The sequence below is a fragment of the Molothrus aeneus genome, chromosome 27, assembly GCF_037042795.1.
Source record: "Molothrus aeneus isolate 106 chromosome 27, BPBGC_Maene_1.0, whole genome shotgun sequence".
Taxonomy (NCBI): Eukaryota; Metazoa; Chordata; class Aves; order Passeriformes; family Icteridae; genus Molothrus; species Molothrus aeneus.
In genome coordinates this window covers 3,847,623-3,866,917 of record NC_089672.1, presented here as the reverse complement: position 1 = coordinate 3,866,917, position 19,295 = coordinate 3,847,623, and the positions used below count along the sequence as shown (strand labels likewise).

Genomic DNA, 19,295 nt, shown 5'->3' with positions numbered 1-19,295 from the left:
ACTCACTTCCTTATCAGCTTAGAACACCAACCCGTTCCATCCCAAATCTTTAGATTTTTAAGGAAAACAGTGAACACAGAGCCCACACTCAGAGGTTGGATGCTTTATTCACTGTCTCTACTTGGTCATCAACACCTGGCTGGCAGAACTGTCACCACCACACTGCAGCACTCACTCAAACACACTCAGCAAACAGCAAACAGACCAAAATGCACCTCCCCACCAGGAGTGGTTTTTTCCCACCTTTAAATACAGATACCTGTGGAATAATAATAATAATAAGAAATAAACTCCAGTTCTGGTTTGGTTTGCAGGCCCCCTCCTTCATCCTTCCACCGCTGGAGATAGTTTGTGTAATTGATTTGTCAAGCGGAATTCCCATTTTACTGGGAATTCTGCAACTGTTCCTCAGCCTCTTCCCTGCTCTGCAGGCTCTGGGGGTGCCAGCCTGGCCCCGTGAGGGGCTTTAATCAGCATTTCATGTCAAAGGATAGAAAATAGTCTTTAAAAGCTGTGTTGGGGAACAACAAGGCAGGGTTCAGGTCCAATGACACAACACAGAGCTGGAGCTGAGCACCCTGCAAGGCTCAGCCCTCAGGGCTGGAAAAAGGAGAGGGGAAAACTCCTGCCAAAAATGCAAAGAAAAAGGGGGAATTTCCCTGTGCTGCAGAGTCCCATGGGATCAGGGGCTTCATTTCCCCCTGGGACGCCTCTCTGGGCAGCTGCTTCCCCACAAAAGAGCAGCTCAAGTTCAAAAAGTGCAGCTCTGGCCAAAGCCCCTCTTGAACACCCCATTTCTCTGCTGCCTTTGGCTCCCCAAACCCCACTGAGCTCCGGGGTGGATCCTCCTCACTCTGAGCTGCTTTGATTTCTATTTGTGCTGGAGAAAATCCCCAAACTCATTTTTCCTCCCCCTGCTCTGACCTCAACCTCCTGCCCCTGCTCTGTCATCCTCAGGTCCGTCACTGCTGCATCACCTTTGGCAAAACATCCAATTTTGGGTTGTTTTATTTTTGCCCTTCCCGTCCCAGCTGCTCAATTCTGCACGCCCATCCTGGGGGAGTGAACCTCCTGTACGAATTTGGTGGGATTTTTACCCTGAACACACCGTTCTAAGCCCAAAATGTGGGGGTGCAGGTCATGGTTGCTGCCTTAGGGCTCAACCCTGGCAGGATCCCAGCAGCTCTCTGCAATTCCCACATGGAATATGGCTTTTGCTGGCTGCTCACTTGCTCTCTATTAAAATCTGTAAACGGTCACCTTTTATCCTGCCTTAAAAATAAAAATAATTTTCAATAAGTTTGTCTGCTGATTTCATTAAAAAATAAAAATTAAAAAAAGGTATAAACTCACTGATCTCCCTCAGGGAACAGCAATCGCATGGCTAAAATCTCACAATATTCAAATTCCTGTATTAGAATTGTGTCAATCCTGACCTGGAATGCCAAGGGGAGGCTGGACCAGCATTCCCAGTCTGTGACCACCCCACCACCACCAGCAGGGATCCACAGCAAGGCTGAAGGTGGGGAACACCCAAAAAAACACAACCCAGGGCTCGGGAATGACAAGGGCAGCACTGGCATGGGCTGCTCTCCAGAGAGGATTGAACATTTGGGGTCAAAGGCTCCGAAAGCCCCTCCTAACACAGCAGCAGCCCCACAGCTGGGCTGGTGACAGCGCTGGACATGTCACAGCTATGGCAGAAAAATAAAAAACAAAACCAACTTTCATGATTATTTACAGGAACCCCTTAAAGACAACTCGCTGCCTTTGCAGGAAAGGTGGGAGAAATCCTCTTCGTGTCTCGATTTTTGGGATCTTCCCAAACCACGGCGGCCCAGACTGCTGCAGAGTGGGAAGAAAAGTCACTGCCATGTCCCCTCAGCTGGTGGGGACAGACAGAGGGACAGCGAGCGGGGCTGGCAGGACACGACACGAGGATGTCCCAGGACGTGACACGAGGATGTCCCAGAGCCCAGAGCAGCAGCCAAGGCTTGGCGATGCCACCACTGTGGGGCTGTTAGCTGTCACAGGCAGGCCCTGGCACGGCCACCGGGGCCACCACGGCGTGGTCACTCTGGACCATGGACATTGGGGCCACATCAGGGTGGTCACTCTGGAACATGGTGGGGTGGTCACTCTGGAACTTGGCCACCGGGGTCACATTGGGGTGGTCACTCTGGAACGTGGCGGGATGGTCACTCTGGAACGCGGCCACCGGGCCCAGGGTGGGGTGGTCACTCTGGAACTTGGCCACTGAGGCCACATTGGGGTGGTCACTCTGGAATGTGGCGGGATGGTCACTCTGGAACGCGGCGGGATGGTCACTCTGGACTGTGGTGGGGTGGTCACTCTGGAACGCGGCCACCGGGCCCTCAGTGCAGTGGTCACTCTGGAACGTGGTGGGATGGTCACTCTGGACCGTGGCAGGGTGGTCACTCTGGACCATGGCCACCGGGCCCACATCGGAGCGGTCGCTCTGGAACGTGGCAGGGTGGTCGCTCTGGAACGTTCTGAGCTCCGTGCCGGCCCCGGCGCTGCCGTTCCCCGCGGGCTGGGCCAGGACCCGGGGTCCCCCATGGCCGCGGCCGCTGCGGGAGCAGTCGTGGTGGCCGTGGTTGCCCAAGCGGCTGGAGGCCACCACGGCTTTCATGGCAGCCTGGGAGAGGGGCAGAGGATCAGGGAATTGTGGAATGTTCCGAGGGGATCACCCAGCACAAATCCTGGCCTGGCCCAGGACAACCCAACAATCCCACCTCAACCATCCCAGCCCACAATCCCATCCCCACAATCCTGCCCCAGCAACCCCACCCCACAATCCCGGCACCACAATTCCATGTTCCAACAGTCCCATCCCAACAATATCATCCCCACAATCCTGCCCCAACAATCTCATCCCCAGCAATCTCATCCCCAGCAATTCCACCCCAAACTCCTGCAGCCGTGGCTGCCTCAGGTTGAGGGAATTCAGTGCCCAGCACACGCAGGGGAGGAACCTTTCCCTAAAATCCATCCCAAAAATCCCCTGGCACCGCTCCAAACTGTCCCTCGGTACCCAAGAGGGTGCTGCCCTTCCAGGCCATGGATGGGGACAGTTATCTCTGCCGCTTTGATTTTTTAAGATTTTCTAAGTTTTTTGATGTTTATGCATTTTCGTAACAAACGTTTCCACCCCCTTTTTTGTAAATAACTTCTCATTTTGCATTCTTTTATGGAAGAAGGGAAATTTGACAGACTGTTGGTTTGTTTAGTGTCATTGGAGAGGCGGCACTTTTACTTTTTAATCCACTGTCACTTTTAGAAATCTATGAAATGTCAGAGGCAGAAAATAAACTTCCCTTTCCGGTGTCCCCTCCCTGTGCTGTCACACGTCCCTGATGGTGCCAGGTGTCCCCTCCTCACCTTCAGTTTCCTCCTGGCATTGAATTCCTGCAGTTTCCTCTGCGTGCTGTCCATGTGAGCGAATTTTGCTGCTTTCCCAGTGACCCAGGGGTGCTGCAGGGCCTGGTGAACCGTCAGCCTCTTCTGGGGATCCAAAACGATCAATTTCCTGACCTGAAGGCATCAAAATGGCTATTTTTCGTTATTTCGTAGTAATTCGCAGTAAAATAAGGATGATTATAATTAATATATAATATAGAAATCATAAAATCAAATGAATCATCAAAATAATCATAATAAATCATAAAATTTATCATAATAAATAATAAAATCAATAATAAAAATAAAGAAGAAAGAAAGAAGTAAAAAGAAAGAAATAAGAAATTAAATAGAAAGAAATAGAAAATAGAAATAGAAAGAAATAAAATTAATCATAAAATCAATAATAAATATTTTTAAAATCAAAATAATAAATTACATTAATTAATCAAAATCAATCATAAAAATTAAGGAATAAATAAAGGAAATTAAAGAAAGCAAGTGTGCATCATAATAAATAAATAAATAATTCACACAAAAAAATTAATAGAATTATGTAGGAAATAAATAAATTTAATTAGATAAATATATATAGTAAATACATGAAAATAAAAACATGAAATGCAAGAAATAAAAAATATGTGCTTAATAAAAGAAAAGAAATAAACAAATGCAATAAATGAAAAAAATAAAATAATAAAATAGGTGAAACCAATAATGAAAATAGTGACAAATAACTAAATAAAAATTTTTCATAAATAAATGAAAATTTGTCATAAATACATAAACATAAACCCATATGTAAATAAATGTGATAGATAAATAAATAGAATTTTAAAAATTAATAAATAAATACAACTAAAGAAATCAATAAATAAATGGCTAGAAATTAAATCTTAAAATAAACAATCAAAATGTTATAAAGAAACAAATTAACTAATAAATAAAGGGATAAAAATGAAATAATAAAAGAAATCATAAAGATGTGGAAGAAATAAATAAATACAAATAAAGTAAGGGAAAAGAAAAGAAAGGGAAGGGAAAGGAAAGGAAAGGAAAGGAAAGGGAGGAGAGGAGAAATGAATTAAAGTAAAATAAAGTGACATAAAATAAAATAAAAAAGATAAAAATAAATTAGAATAAAATAAAATAAAGTATAAAAATAAAATAAAATAAAATAATAAATTTTACAGTTTGCCAAGCCCAGCAGTGCCTCACTCACCAAGTCCTTGGCGTTTGGGGACACCTCGTCCCACCAGGGGGACACGAACTCGTAGTCGCAGGTGAGGATGCGGCCGTACATGTACTGGTCCCCCCGCGGGTCAAAGAAAGGCTCGAAGCCACAGAGCCTGGGGGGACAGAGCCGTGGGACACAGTGCCACCAACCCTGCCACCCCCCCATCACTGTCACATCCCCTGAAAAATCCCTTCCCCAGGATTTCTTCCCTTGGGAAGCTGAGAAGCCTCAGAGGAAAAATGAAAACAGTAATTTTCTGCTTGCTTCTCCTGTGTTTTGCTGCTCTGGAATGTGGTCTGGAGATTATTTACTAATTAGTCATTGTTTGATTGGTTTCATGTGAATTGTTTTTACTTAATGACCAATCACAGCCAGCTGTGTCAGGGCTCTGGAAAAAAAAAAGTCACAGGTTTTCATTATCATTCTTGTTAAGCTTCCTGATGCATCCCTTCTCTATTCTTTAGTATAGTTGTAGTACAGTATTTATTAATATAATATAATATAATATAATATAATATAATATAATATAATATAATATAATATAATATAATATAATATAATATAATATAATATAATATATAAATTTGTAATATAAATTTATAACACAAATTTATAATATATATTTATAACATAAATTTATAAGGTATATTTATAATATTATATTTCTATTATATTGTATATATACCATAATATATTTCTATTATATATACTATACTATAATATACTATAATATACTATAATATAATATACTATAAGATACTATACTATACTATACTATACTATACTATTATATTATATTATATTATATTATATTATATTATATTATATTATATTATATTATATTATATTATATTATATTATATTATATTATATTATATTATATTATATTATATTATATTATATTATATTATATTATATTATATTATATTATATTATATTATATGCCTTCTAAAAACATAGAGTCAAATTAATTAATTTCCTCCTTCCTCCTGGGAACCCTGCATATTCAACACCCCCCAGCAGGGACAGAGGGGACAAAGCCCCCCTTGCTGTGTCCCCTGGCTGTGACACTCACAGGATGTAGGTGATGACACCCACGCTCCACATGTCCACCTCTGGTCCATAGGGGCACCCGTGCAGGATTTCGGGGGCTGGAAGGAAAATTTGGGGGTCAAACACACCCATAGGGGGGGGTCCCAGTGGAGAAAACCCTGCAGGGCACTGGCAGGTGTGGAGAAAAGGGATAAATGAGGAGAAAAGGGATAAATGGGAAGGAAAAGAGGATAAATGGGGCACGGTCCCAGCTATTCCTGCAGTGAGCTGTGCCCGGCCTCGGGCAGGAAAAACCCCCTGGAATGTCCCTCCCACCCCAATTTTCCTCTCCCCAAAATGTTCCTCCCATCTCTCCCACCCTAATTTTCTTCCCCCCAGAATGTCCCTCTCTCCCTCTCACCCCAATTTTCCTCTCCCCACAATCTCCCTCTCATCCTCCCACCCCAATTTTCCTGTCCCCAAAATGTCCCTCTCTCCCTCTCACCCCAATTTTCCTCTCCGAGAATGTCCCTCCTTTCTCCCGCCCCAATTTTCCTCTTCCCACCATGTCCCTCTCTCCCTCCCACCCCAAAATGTCCCTCCCTCTCTCCCACCCCAATTTTCCTGTCCCCAAATGTCCCTCCATCCCTTCCACCCCAATTTTCCTGTCCCCAGATGTCCCTCCAGCCCCGGTCCCCCTCCCCGCTCACCGCAGTACCCCGGTGTCCCACACACGGTTTTCATGGTGTCCTGTTCATCCACGATCTTGGAGAGCCCAAAGTCACCTTGCAGGGACACAAGGGAGTGGCAGTGCCATCAGGGAGGGGCACTGGGACCCCCAGTCGTGCCAGGACCCCTGGCCAGGTCCCCAACCCACCGATTTTGAGGGGTGCATTGGGGGACAGGTCAGCGTAGAGCAGGTTCTCCGGCTTCAGGTCCCGGTGCACGACCCCATTCTCGTGCAAATACTGCAAAAAAAAAAGGAAAAGTGGGGTGTGAAAAGGAAAGGAACGGCCTCAGACAGAATTTGGGAGGTGGCAGCAGCGATTGGGGACCTGTCACAAACTCGGGACCAGCTCAGGAACAGCCACCGCTGTGGAGGATCCGTTTCCAGTCAGGAGTTCCTGGTTTTTAAACCCTCCCGTTGCCATGGAAACTCTGGGATGCAGAGCAGCCCTGACCTTCCTCCATCCTCCTCTTCATCACCCCTTAAGAGCAGATCCAACTTCTCCCAGTGGTGCCTTTGGGAGGCCAAGGGCAAGGGGAGAAATGAGGTGTTTGGGATGGGGGCAGCTCCAGGTGCTTCTCCCCAGGGATATTTGGGATCAGTGCTGCTCTGGGTGCTTCTCCCCAGGGATATTTGGGGTGGGGGCAGCTCCAGGTGCCTCTCCTGAGGGATATTTGGGATGGAGGCATCTCCAGACCCTTCTTCTGAGGGACATTTGGGATCAGTGCAGCTCTGGGTGCCTCTCCCCAGGGATATTTGGGATCAGTGCCACTCCATGCACTCCTCCCCAGGGATATTTGGGATCAATGCAGCTCCAGGTGCTTTTCCTCAGGGATATTTGGGATGGGGGCATCTCCAGACCCTTCTCCTGAGGGATATTTGGGATGGGGGCAGCTCTGGGTGCTTCTCCCCAGGGATATTTGGGATGGGAGCACCTCCAGGCCCTTCTCCCCAGGGATATTTGGGATGGGGGCACCTCCAGGCCCTTCTCCCCAGGGATATTTGGCTGCAGCCCCCCCAGTGCCACACGCTCCCCGTTACCGAAACAGCCTCCAGGATCTGCTTGACCACGTTTGCCGCATCCCGCTCGCTGTAGAACCCCCTCTCCACGATCCTGTGGGCACACGGAGCCTTCAGCCCCCGCCATCCTCCTCCTCCTCCCAGGATCCATCCCCCTGGAGCTGATCCTCACCTGTCAAAGAGTTCTCCCCCCGTCACCAGCTCCAGCACCAGCGCGATCTCCGAGGGCGTCTCGAAAATCTCCTTCAGCTTGATCTGGAAAATGGATAAAAATGAAATGATAAAATACACAATCACCATGTTATGAATAAATAAAGTAATTAATAAATAAAGGGATAAAAAATGAAATGATAAAAGAAATCATACCCATACGGAGGAAATAAAGAAATAAAATAAATAAAATAAAATAAATAAAATAAATAAAATAAATAAGACTGGAAAATTGATTAAAATGTGATCATAAAAGAAACAACCACAATGTTATAAATAAATGAATAAAGTAATTAATAAATAAAAGGATAAAATGAAATAATAAAAGAAATCATCATGTGGAGGAAATAAATAAATAAATAAAATAAAATAAATAAAACTGGAAAATGGATAAAAATGTGATCATGAAAGAAACAATCACAATGTTATAAAGAAATAAAGTAATTAATAAATAAAGGGATTAAAAATGAAATCATAAAAGAAATCATACCCATATGGAGGAAATAAATAAATTTTAAAAATAAATAAATAAAAAGTAAGGGAAAAGGAAAAAGAAAAGGAAAAAAGAAAAAAGGGAAGGGAAGGGTGGCAGGAGGGATTTAGGGATGTGGGATGTAGGATATGGGATTTGGGATGTAGAATGCAAGATGTGGGCTATGGGATGCAGGTTGAGGTCCCCTGTTGAGGGGAGGAAATTATGAATCTGACTCCATGTTCTTAGAAGGCTAATTTACTATTTTATGGTATTATATTCTATTAAAAAACGCTATACTAAAGCTGTACTAAAGAATATAGAAAGGGTACTTACAGAAGGTTTAGCAAGATACTAATGAAAAACCCAGACTCTCCAGAGTCCCACACAGCTGGCTGTGATTGTCATTAAATAAAACCAAGTCACACGTTGGATAAACAATCTCCAACCCACATTCCAAAGCAGCAAAACGCAGGAGAAGCAAGAAGATAATCATTGTTTTCATTTTTCTCTGAGGCTTCTCAGCTTCCCAAGGGAGGAAATCCTGGCTGAAGGGATTTTTCCAGAAAATGTGACAGTGACAATGCAGGAATGCTGTGCTGGGAGGAGACTTTGACCACCAGGGAGGGTGGAAAGGGTTATTTCAGTGCAAACATTTCCTTCCTCTGTTTGTTTGGTTTTTCCTCACTCTTGGTTTGTTTTCACCTGAATTTTTTTGAATTTTTCACAGCAGGCCCCACTCCCTTAACACAGATTAAAGATGAATCTGGGAATGTGCAGAGCCCTGATCCTCTTTACATCTCTGAGCTTGTTTGGCAGAGGAGCTCCTTGAGAGCTTTGGGATTTTGCAGCTCCATGGGCACCTCAGAGTCCTGTGCAACTCCAGCTGCATCCCATGGGATGGATCCTGATCCTGCACACCTGGCATGGGATGAGGGAGAGCCAGACACACCCTGTGGGGTCACAGCCACTCTGGGATCAAGGATCTGGAAATGTCCTGCAGCAGACGAGGCACCAAACCCTTGGTTTTGTCCTCACTTTTTGTGATTCAGCTCCCACACGAGCCCTTTGTGTCTCCACAGCCCATCTGGAATTAACAACTCTCTCTTAAAGCAACGTCCAAATGCAATTTTTTTCCTTTTTTTTTTCCCCACTTTTTAAATTTTTTTTTTAATGGAAACCCAAGAATTTCATGCTTCTTAAGACTTTTGTGACACTGCGAATTTCATGGGGCTTTAATCATTCCCTTCCCAGGCTGGGTGACAAGCCTTGATCCCCTGCGGGGTGAGAGACACTATGTGGCAGCTTATTGCATTATAATAATACACAGAGCACTATAATTTTCCTATTAACTTCAAAAGTTTACAATCCTATTATCAGCCTCTGCCGAGGTCGGTGCTGCACGATAGCAGCAATGATGGAGCAGAGCTGCTCCTCTTCAAACATCACTTGAACGTGGGGATGAGCAGAACCCCATGGAAAGCTCGGGGATTTAAATATTCCAACAGGATGGATCCTCCTCTCTGGCTCTGAGGAGAGGGGAGGGTGGAAATTGGATTTTCTGTGGTGTTCCTGATAATACATCAGAAAGGAGCCTCTTCCCATCCACCTGGGCTGCTCCAAGGGTGTGATTCCCATCCCTGCGTCTCTCCAGATGTGCTGGGATGGGGGAAATGTCTCCATGGAAGCACCAAATTGTCCCAAAACCACTGAAACACCCCAAAACAGGCCCACACCCAGCTGCCTGAGAGGTTTAGAGACAACCTGTCCCCAGTGCTTTGGCCTCTTTATCTCTGGTTTTGGGATCGCTGGGATTTCTCTTGGCTTCATCTCTTGACGTGAAGGTTTTGGGCTTCTCCAGAGAGCAAAACTCCGAGGATGGGCTGGGAGAAGCTGTGCCCAGGGTTTGGGGGATGCTGCAGCCTGGGGCAAGACAATGTCCCAGTGATGTCCCAGCGATGTCCCAGCGATGTCCTGATCACAATCCCAACAGGAGCAGGGCCTGGCCCAACCCTCAGCCCCACAGCAGCTCCCAGGTGGCTTTTTCTGTGTCATTTCCTTAACTCAGGTGTTCTCCAAGATCCTTTTGCGATTTCCCAGAGGAACCATGCAGTTGGGAATGCCCCTTTTTTGGGAGGCCCCTGGCATTCCGGAGGGGCTCTGCTGGCCCTGGCTGGATTAGATCAGCTCCAACCCCACTCCTGTTATCCCTGGAGTGCTGAGTGGGCAGGACACAGCCCCAGCCCTGCAGCCCTGGCCTCCCCTTTTATCTCCCCTTCATTCCAGGCAGGCAATTTTCCCTGGGATTCATTTGATCTCCTCGATGGAAATTGCCTGCCTGGTGGAAATCTCAAGCCAGGGTGTGGGAAGGGGGAGGACAGGGGGGGTCCTCGGGCTTTGGATGTCAGAGCTGGGAGCTCAAAGGAGCTGCAAGGAGCAGGAATTTCATGTGGCAGTGAGAGGGGGCATCACCTGGATGCTGTGAGTGAGGCAGGGAGGGTTCAGGGGGTGCAGGAAGGGTTTTCCTGGGGTGACGCCTTCGTTCTACACCAGGACAGGATGAGAACAAGGACGCTGCAGCCCTTCCCTCAGCACCAGGCTGAGTTAAGGGCAAACCCAGCCCCAGCACCCAAAGGGAGGTGGCAGCTGTGTCCCCGGGGTCCTACTCACGATGTTGGGGTGCGAGAGGCGCAGCAGGACCCCGATCTCCGTCCTCACGATCTTTTTGTCAATCTGGGAAGCAGAGCTTGCGTCACCTGTGCTGCCAGACCCGCCCCTGGCTCCCCACATTACACCCAGCACATTTTATGGCTGTCCCAGAGCCCACCCCCAGCCCAAATCCCAGCGCTTTGTCCATGTGGGACCCCCAGATCGTGGGAGCAATGCCCGGTGCCAGCCCCACACCCGTCCTGGTGCCAAGGGGCAGGGAGGAGAGACAGCACCAGCCCTCCCCCAGCTCCCTGATGCTCCCCCTTCCCATCCCCAGCCCCTCTCACCGTTTTCTTCAGGATCTTGGCAGCGTAGGGAGCTCCCGTGCCCTTCTCCTGGCAGCTGAACACCACCGAGGTGGCTCCCCTGGAGGGCAGAGGGGACGTGAGGCTGGCACAGAGCTGGGGGTCCTGCTCCCCCTGTGCCCCCCACCAGCACCTTTGGCAGTGCCAGGCCCTGGGAGCTCAGCGTGAATTCATCCCACTCTTCATGGATCCTGCCTTTCATGGATCTCCCTCCTCCTGCATCCCCAATTCCTGAATTCCCCTCCTGTACCCCATCCCTTCATCCCCACCCCACATCCTCTTCCTGCTGCATCCCCACTTCCTGAATTCCCCTCCTGTACCCCTCTCCTTCATCCCCACATCCCCTTCCTCCTGCATCCCCAATTCCTGAATTCCCTTCCTGTACCCCATCCCTTCATCCCCACATCCTCTTCCTCCTGCATCCCCCATTCCTGAATTCCCCTCCTGTACCCGTCTCCTTCATCCCCATATCCTCTTCCTCCTGCATTCCCCCATTCCTGAATTCCCTTCCTATACCCCTCTCCTTCATCCCCACATCCTCTTCCTCCTGCATCCCCAATTCCTGAATTACCCCCTGTACCCCTCTCCTTCATCCCCACATCCTCTTCCTCCTGCATCCCCAATTCCTGAATTACCCCCTGTACCCCTCTCCTTCATCCCCACATCCTCTTCCTCCTGCATCCCCAATTCCTGAATTACCCCCTGTACCCCTCTCCTTCATCCCCACATCCTCTTCCTCCTGCATTCCCCCATTCCTGAATTCCCTTCCTATACCCCTCTCCTTCATCCCCACCCCAAATCCCCCTCCTGATGCCCCCCTCTCCCGCACCCCTTCCTCCTGCACCCCCTCCCGCATCCATCCCGGCTTTCCAAGTCCATTTTAATTAAACCCGAGTCCCACGGGGGGTTTAAATCCTTAAGCGGCTTTCACGACGGGACGGAGCCGCCGCGTCCCCGCTCGCTCGCGGCCTCTCGGCGACAGCAGCGACGCTGCCGGGGCGCCATCCCAGCCCATCCCCGTCACCAGACACCGCCAGGTGACACCGCTGGGGTGACACCGGCACCGCCACCGCGTCCCCGCAGCCCGCGGCCATCTCAGCCCGAGTTAATCGCGTTTCCCGATCGCTGGACGGTGAAATCAGCCCAGCGCTCCCGGCCGCTCCGGGGCTCATTTGCAATTCCATCTCTCCCTGCCTGGCTCCTGGAGCACATTAATCCCTGCCCCCGAGTCATCGGCCGCGTTTTACCGCACTTTGGCTTCGCCGCCTTCTGGGACGGAGCTCAGGCTGTGCCTGGAGGTGCCCGGCAAGATCAGAGCCCCAAAACCAGCGATTTTCACACCAAAACCTCCCCTGAGCCCACCAACACCCCCTCAGGCAGCCCCTGCGCTCCCGGGTGCTCTCCTGAAAGGGGGATTTGTCTCCAAACCCAGGGCAGATTTTGCAGCTCATCCGGCTGAACTTGGGAACGGCGTTCCCATGGCAACGGCGGCACTGGGTACCACTCCGGGATGCTGCGGGATCCACAAGCTCCAACCCTGCCCAGCTCCAAAATTTCCTCCCTTTTGCCAAACGTTCCCCACGAAACTTCAGTTTACACATAAAAAGTGATTTGGAAACGAATTGTTGCAAGCTGGGAGGGGAGAGGAGGGGCGGCCACCACCTGCTACAGCTCAGGAAAAAGGGCAAAAGCTGCAATTTGACCCCAAAATGGCATCGCTGCTGCTACGACCGCCACAACAACGCCCTTCCAGCGGGAGAGGCCACCGGGTTATCCTTGGAATTTCCCAGCTGGGCTGGTCACGGGGCAGGACCCTCCACCCCCTCTCCAGAGCTGAATCCCAGCCAGGATCTGTCGCCTCTCACCCTCCCTTTACATTTTTTTTCCGCACGGCCAATTCGCAGCCTGATTCCCGCCGCTAACGAGATCATTTAGGAGCGCTCGGCTCGGCGTTTAGGAGGGCTCGGGGTGGCTCCTGTGCCCGCTGTGCCCGCGGCGCTGCCCCTCACGCGTCCCCAATTAGGGCAGCGCTCGGAATTCGCCACGCCTCGGCCCCGCCGGCCCCCGCAGCCGCCGCTCAGGGCCTCAAATAAATATCCCCAATCAGCCTTGCCTGCCACGGGAGATAATTGCATTTGCTTTCCAGATGAACTGGAAAATGTCGAACGATGGGATTTGCCGAGAGAGCCTGGAATGTGCGGCCGGGAGCAGCCCCGGGCTGGGTCCTCCCCGCTGTCCCCACGTCCCTCCATCCCTGTCCTGCTCCCTGGGGATTCCTGGCTGGATCTGGGTCCAGCCTTGCCAGGAGAGGCTCTGAGGGAGAGCTGTGCACAGAGAGTGGGCTCCCAGCAGCCCAAATCCCACCCAGATCCCACCACGCTGTGAGTTTGATTTAAATCTGGTGCTGAAACTGGATGGATGGATGGATGGATGGATGGATGGATGGATGGATGGATGGATGGATGGATGGATGGATGGATGGATTCCAGGGGCTCCAGGCCTGTCCTTCTGTCCTACATCCCTCTGTGCAAAGGCTGGGCGCTGCCCAAGCCCTGGGCTGATGTGGCCACACCTTGATACAAACCCTTAAATTCCTGCTTTCACCAAAACTGCTGCTTTTTGGGATTCTCTGAGGATGGAAACCCAGCCTGAGCCACCAAATCCCCCTGTTCTGAGCCAGGGCTCCAAGGCAGAGCTGCCTCACCCCATGGCACAGCCCAGAGCCCCCACAAACAGGACCATCAACCTTCCCACTATGGCCCCCTGGCACACCTGAGGGGCACCAGGACACGGGGATCACAGCCCTCAGATGGGCTCTGCAAGCCAAATCCAGAGTGAGAATTCAGGCTCTGGCACTGCCTGGCCTTTGCAGGGGGCTGCAGCAGGCAGGACCCTCTCATTGGCCACCCCCAGAGCTTTGGGGTGCTCAGAGGAGAGATGGGTGCCCCCCTGATCCCACTGCCTTGGACATGAGCACTATCGACCTCCGCAGGCCCAGGGACCCCCAGCCCAACCTGCAAATGCCCCGGGAGCTCTGCCAGACCCTTTCTGCAGCGTCACAGCACAGGCCAAGGCCAGGTAACACAAGAGGGGAGGGTCTGTCACCATCCAGCCCCTTACCCATCCTTCCCCAGCCCTTCCACATCCACCCTTCCTGCATCCCTCCATTCTCCCATCTCTACTCATCCATTCCTCCCACATCCATCCATCCACCCCCTTCCTATCTGTCCCTCCCTTCCTGCATCCTCCCCTGCATCCCTTCTCCCCATTCCCCTTCATCCACCCCCCCCAAATCCCTCCATCTCCCCCAATCCATCCTCTCTGTATTCCTCACCCCTCCCCACATCCCTCCATCCCCTTCACACCTCTCCCTCTCTTCCTGCATCCTTTCCTGCATCCCTTCACCCCCCCCCATTTCCTTTCATCGCCCCACTCCAAATCCCTCCGCCCACCCCCCAAATCCATCCCCTCTGTATTCCTCAGCCCTCCCCACATCCCTCCATCCCTCTCCCCCCCAGGCCCCATCCAGGACCCGCTCCCAGCCCCGGGGGGCTCCTGCCCCTCCCAGCCCCTCCCCGTTCGCTCTCCCCGCCCGGTACCGTCCCAGCTCAGGGCCCACGACGTAGAAATCTTCCAGTGCCGCCTCCCGGTGGGATCCATCGATCCAGAACTCGCTCTCGCTCTTGGACGACGGCATGGTGGGCTGGGGGCTGCCAGCTGCCTCCAGCTGCTGGGAAGGGGAAGGGGAAGGGGAGCCCCCGGCATGGATCGGCGCAGCCCCCCCGCCTCACCCCCACCCAAATCCCCCCCGCGCTTCCCCGGGAGCCCAGATGGCTCGGGAAAAACCAGCGCTGGGGATTATCGAGCGCCGCGGAACCACAAATCCCCTTCCCACCCGGCACGTACGATGCCTTTGCCGAGATAATTCCCCCCTCTGTGGGATGTTTTCCCCCCCTTCTCTGCTTTTCCCACCACTCCCTCCTCCTTTTCCCACCCCATTCCCACCTGTTTGGGTCCCCCCCGGCTTTGCAGAGCCCGCGGACCGGTTCGCACCCCAATTCCTGCAGCACCCCCCACACTCCAGCCCTCCACACGCCCCCGGTAATTTTGGGGTGGGGTCGTGGCCCGGCACGTACCATTACCTGCGGCGCCGCCTCATCCCCGCCGCGGGGCGGCCGTGCCGGGGGTGGGCACGGGGGGTCCCGAGCCCGCGGGGCCGGTGCTGAGCCTGCCCTAGAGCCCCCCCGGTGCTCCCCAAATCGGGGCGTCACGGCTCAGCTGCTCCGGGGGGGCTTCACGGGGCTGGGAGGATGCAGGGATGGGAAGATGGAGGGAGAAAGGATGGGAGGACGCGGGAATGGAGGGATGCAGGGATGGGAGGATGGAGGGATGCAGGGATGGGAGGACGCGGGAATGGAGGGATGCAGGGATGGGAGAATGGAGGGATGCAGGGATGGGAGGATGGAGGGATGAGAGGATGGAGGGATGCAGGGATGGGAGAACTCGGGAATGGAGGGATGCAGGGATGGGAGGATGGAGGGATGAGAGGATGGAGGGATGCAGGGATGGGAGGATGCAGGGATGGGAGGATGCCGGCCAGCACGGATGCAGCTGCCAGGATGCCGGGATGGGAGGATGCAGGGATGCCGGGACACCGGGCAGCACCGGGAGGCGGCGATGAGAGGCTGCCGGGCTGCCGGGAAGCGGCAGAGCAGCGCTGCAGGGAGAGAGGAAGGTGGGGATGCGGGGCCGGGGCTGCGGAGCACCGGGACCCTCCCCGGCAGCATCAGCGGCTCCCGCCTGGCTCGGCCGTGCCACCCCCCGGCCCGGCGCCGCCACTGCACCCCCCCGCCGCCCCCCCGGGGCTACGGGACCCGCGCGGGGTTCGGGGGGAGCCCGGGCAGCCCCCACCCCCCGCCCGCACCGGCAGGACCCGGCCCCGCGGCGGGGGCGCCCGGGAGCACCGGAACCCCCCGGTGCCGCTGCCCCCGCCCCGCAGCCCCGCACGCACCGGGGCCGGGCTGTGCCCCCCCCGAGCAGCCGGAACCGAGAACCCCCCCCGGTGCCGGGGGGCGCGGAGCGGGGGGCGCGGGCGCTGCCCGGAGCGGCCGCACGGTGACGCCGTCGCCCACCGGATGGGAACGGGGGGGGTGGGGGGGACGTGGGAAGGTGGGAGGGGACGGGGAGGGGATGGGATTGGGATTGGAGAGGGATTGAGTTACGGGCCTGGAGTGGGAATGGGCTGGGGATGGTGGGAATGGCACTGGGAGTGGCACTGGGAATGGCACTGGGAATGGCACTGGGAGTGGCACTGGGAGTGGCACTGGGAATGGTGGGAATGGCACTGGGAATGGCACTGGGAATAGCCCTGGGAATGGTGGGAATGGCACTGGGAATGGCACTGGGAATGGCACTGGGAATAGCCCTGGGAATGGTGGGAATGGCACTGGGAATGGCACTGGGAATGGTGGGAATAGCCCTGGGAATGGTGGGAATGGCACTGGGAATGGCACTGGGTTTGGTGGGAATGGCACTGGGAATGGTGGGAATGGCACTGGGAATGGCACTGGGAATGACACTGGGAATGGCAGGAATGGCACCGGGAATGGCAGGAATGGCACCGGGAATGGCACTGGGAATGGTGGGAATGGCACTGGGAGTGGCACTGGGGGTGGTGGGAGTGGCACTGGGAATGGTGGGGCCCGGCTGGAGGAGGGGGATGAGCAGTGGAGGTGGGGGGGTGAAATGGGATCAAGGGACCAGGCATGGGTGGGTTTAGGATGGGATTGGGATTGGGGTGGGGCCAGGAACAGGGAATGGAGATAGGATGAGACTGGGCAGGGCTGGGACTGAGGCTGGGATGGGAGTGAGGATGGGGTTGGATTGGGGTGGGGTTGGGGACGAGATGGGAATGGGGATGGGATGGGGATAGGGCCGGGGTGAAACTTGGATTGGGACTGGGGCCAGGAACAGAATTAGAATGGACACGGGATTAGAGAAGGAGATGGGATGGGGCCAGGGATGGGGTGGGAGTGGAGATAGGGCTGGGAAAAGGACAGGAATGAGGCTGGAATGGGGCCAGGAACAGAGTGGGAGTGGGAATGGGGTTGGGGTGCTGCTGTCCCTGTGTCTGGGAGCCTGTGGGGTGTCGTATTCCCCATAGCAAGGGAAGCAGGAAACGCCTCCTGAACATCCAGGGACAAGGAAACAACAGATTTTTATGTTTTTCTATTAAGAATTGGAAATAAGGAGAGCATCCCATAGGACAGTGACCTTCCAGTGGGACTGAGGGGTACACAGGCCCTGAGGATGCTTCAGGACCCCCCCAAATCCCTCAGCACAAACAGGAGACCCCCCAAAAGGCCCCGCCATGAACAAAACGTTTTCGTTGTCATGGGCTCCCCGAGTATTTATTAGAATATTTTATCATATCTGAGGGAGGCAAACTCAGCCCTGCTTGATCTCCTCCAGTTGCAGCTCCCTTTTGAAAGGGATGTTCTCCGTGCAGGGAGTGACCTGCTCCATGAATAAATTGACTCTGCCTCCGTTCTCTCCCTGTCCTGGAATGTTGTGGAGACAAGGGTGGGCTGCAGAGGCTGCCTTGCATAATTAATATTTATAACAAGCACAATTCCCCCCCGTTCATCCCCAAAGAGTGGGGGGCTGTGTTGGCAGCTCCTTCCCTTTGGAAATCTCATAATTGGGCCCCTAACGAGGGGTCCAACCCCCCCTGGCACCCACGGGCACCCGTGGGTGGGCACGGGATGGGCACGGAGCTGGATCAGCCCAGACAGAGGGAAATGGGGATGGGAATGGGGCAGCCCCCGACCCCTGCAAACCCCAAAACCCCCGTGGGGTGGGGGGTGCCCTTTGCAGGTGCTGTCCCCAGCCAGGACACGTTCCCGAGGCGCAGATCCAGCGGCTGGCAGCGGGAATTGTCCCATTCCCTGCCGGGCTGGTGGGACGCTGGGGCTGGATCCGCTCCTCCAGCCTTTTGTCTGCGGGAGAGGAATTAATTATTTTGTTCTCTCATTACCCTGGACTAAAAAATCCATTTCTGAGCAGCATAAATTTAGGTGCCTGAAGTGGCTATTTTAACATCCCGGGAAACATTTCTCTCCCTCCCTCGCCCTTTTCCCAATCATTTCTGTCTCATTGGCAGCCATCGATGTTCCGGATGAAGCACAAGATGGAGGGACATTATCCAAACCCGCCGAATCGGCCCTTCCTGGGTGGAAAACGGGATGACGAGGCTGAAACGGGGTCCCCACGGTCCCCCCAAACCCCCAAACCCCGCGGGCTGGGGGTCTGGGGCAAATCCCAGCGCGGGCAGAGCAGAGTCTGAGAGCGGCCCCGCCAGGGACCGGCTACCGCCGTGCGCTGCTCAATTGTTTGGAACATAAAATGGAAATTAATACATGGGGTGACCCCCCCCCGGCATCCCCCCTTCCCCCCAGCGCCGCTCGCCTCGTTAATTGAACGGCGCGAAGCAAATGAGGTCAGAGCTCACTTGAGCCAGACAAGGACACGGGAACACGCGCGGCTGCCGGCGAGGCAGGGCTGTACCTGCCCGTGTTTAGCATTCCTGCCGGGATCCGCTCATTAAAAACCTAAAAGGCGGCTTAAGCATCCCATTAGAGCCGAGCCGGGCTCCGGAGCCTTCCCTCGCCGACGTTTGCGGGGAGAGCCGGGCACGGGGAGGGGGTTTGCAGTTCCTGCCCCATCGCCGGCTCTTTGGGGGGCTTTGGAGCTCCTCTGGGGGTCCCTGGAGATGCCAGGGGCAGAGGGTGAGAGGGGCAGGGGAGGCGTTGGAACATCCCAAACCCCGCGCCTGGGTCAGGCTCCTGCTGCTGGGGCCGCCCTGCCCCATCATCCCCTCTCCTTCCAAGGAGATTCCCTCAGCCGGGCTTTGGGAACAGCTCCCACGCCGTGCCTCAGTTTCTCCAGCTCTGGCAGGGCCTTGGCTGTGGGTGCTGACCCTTCCCATTTTCCAGGTGTCCCCAGGGATGTTCCTGGCTCCATCCCCAGCTCTGGGGTCAGACCCTGCGGGTGCTGCTGCAGCCCTGCCTGGCCATGGATCACCAGGATTTTGGGAAGAGGTGGCACACAAGGATCCTGTGGGAGCCCTCCCAGTGTCCCCTCACCCAGGACAACGCAAGGGGC

The 19,295-nt window shown here is 53.2% G+C and overlaps 1 protein-coding gene and 1 long non-coding RNA gene across 6 annotated transcripts; one reads left to right on the top strand and one right to left on the bottom strand.

Annotated features, from left to right (window-relative positions):
• Positions 1–88: 88 nt before the first annotated feature.
• LOC136567011 (calcium/calmodulin-dependent protein kinase type IV-like) lies at positions 89–15,394 on the bottom strand. 5 transcript variants are annotated; one of them, XM_066566446.1, is made up of 12 exons: positions 15,275–15,394; positions 14,732–14,862; positions 11,115–11,193; positions 10,789–10,851; positions 7,609–7,691; positions 7,458–7,530; positions 6,567–6,657; positions 6,400–6,474; positions 5,733–5,808; positions 4,643–4,769; positions 3,403–3,555; positions 89–2,659 (listed from the first exon to the last, which is right to left on the bottom strand). In XM_066566446.1, the coding sequence occupies exons 2-12, from the start codon at positions 14,827–14,829 to the stop codon at positions 2,021–2,023; spliced, it is 1,557 nt and encodes a 518-aa protein (XP_066422543.1). In that variant the 5' UTR covers positions 14,830–14,862; positions 15,275–15,394; the 3' UTR covers positions 89–2,020. The 5 variants fall into 5 exon arrangements, with proteins under 5 accessions (XP_066422543.1, XP_066422541.1, XP_066422542.1 ...); XM_066566444.1 differs by having other exon boundaries at positions 15,269–15,390; XM_066566445.1 differs by having other exon boundaries at positions 14,732–14,859; positions 15,269–15,388.
• On the top strand, positions 14,200–17,683 carry LOC136567052 (uncharacterized). The gene is made up of 3 exons (XR_010785098.1): positions 14,200–14,830; positions 15,165–15,233; positions 17,369–17,683. It is a non-coding gene; the product is annotated as an uncharacterized lncRNA (long non-coding RNA).
• Positions 17,684–19,295: the final 1,612 nt, after the last annotated feature.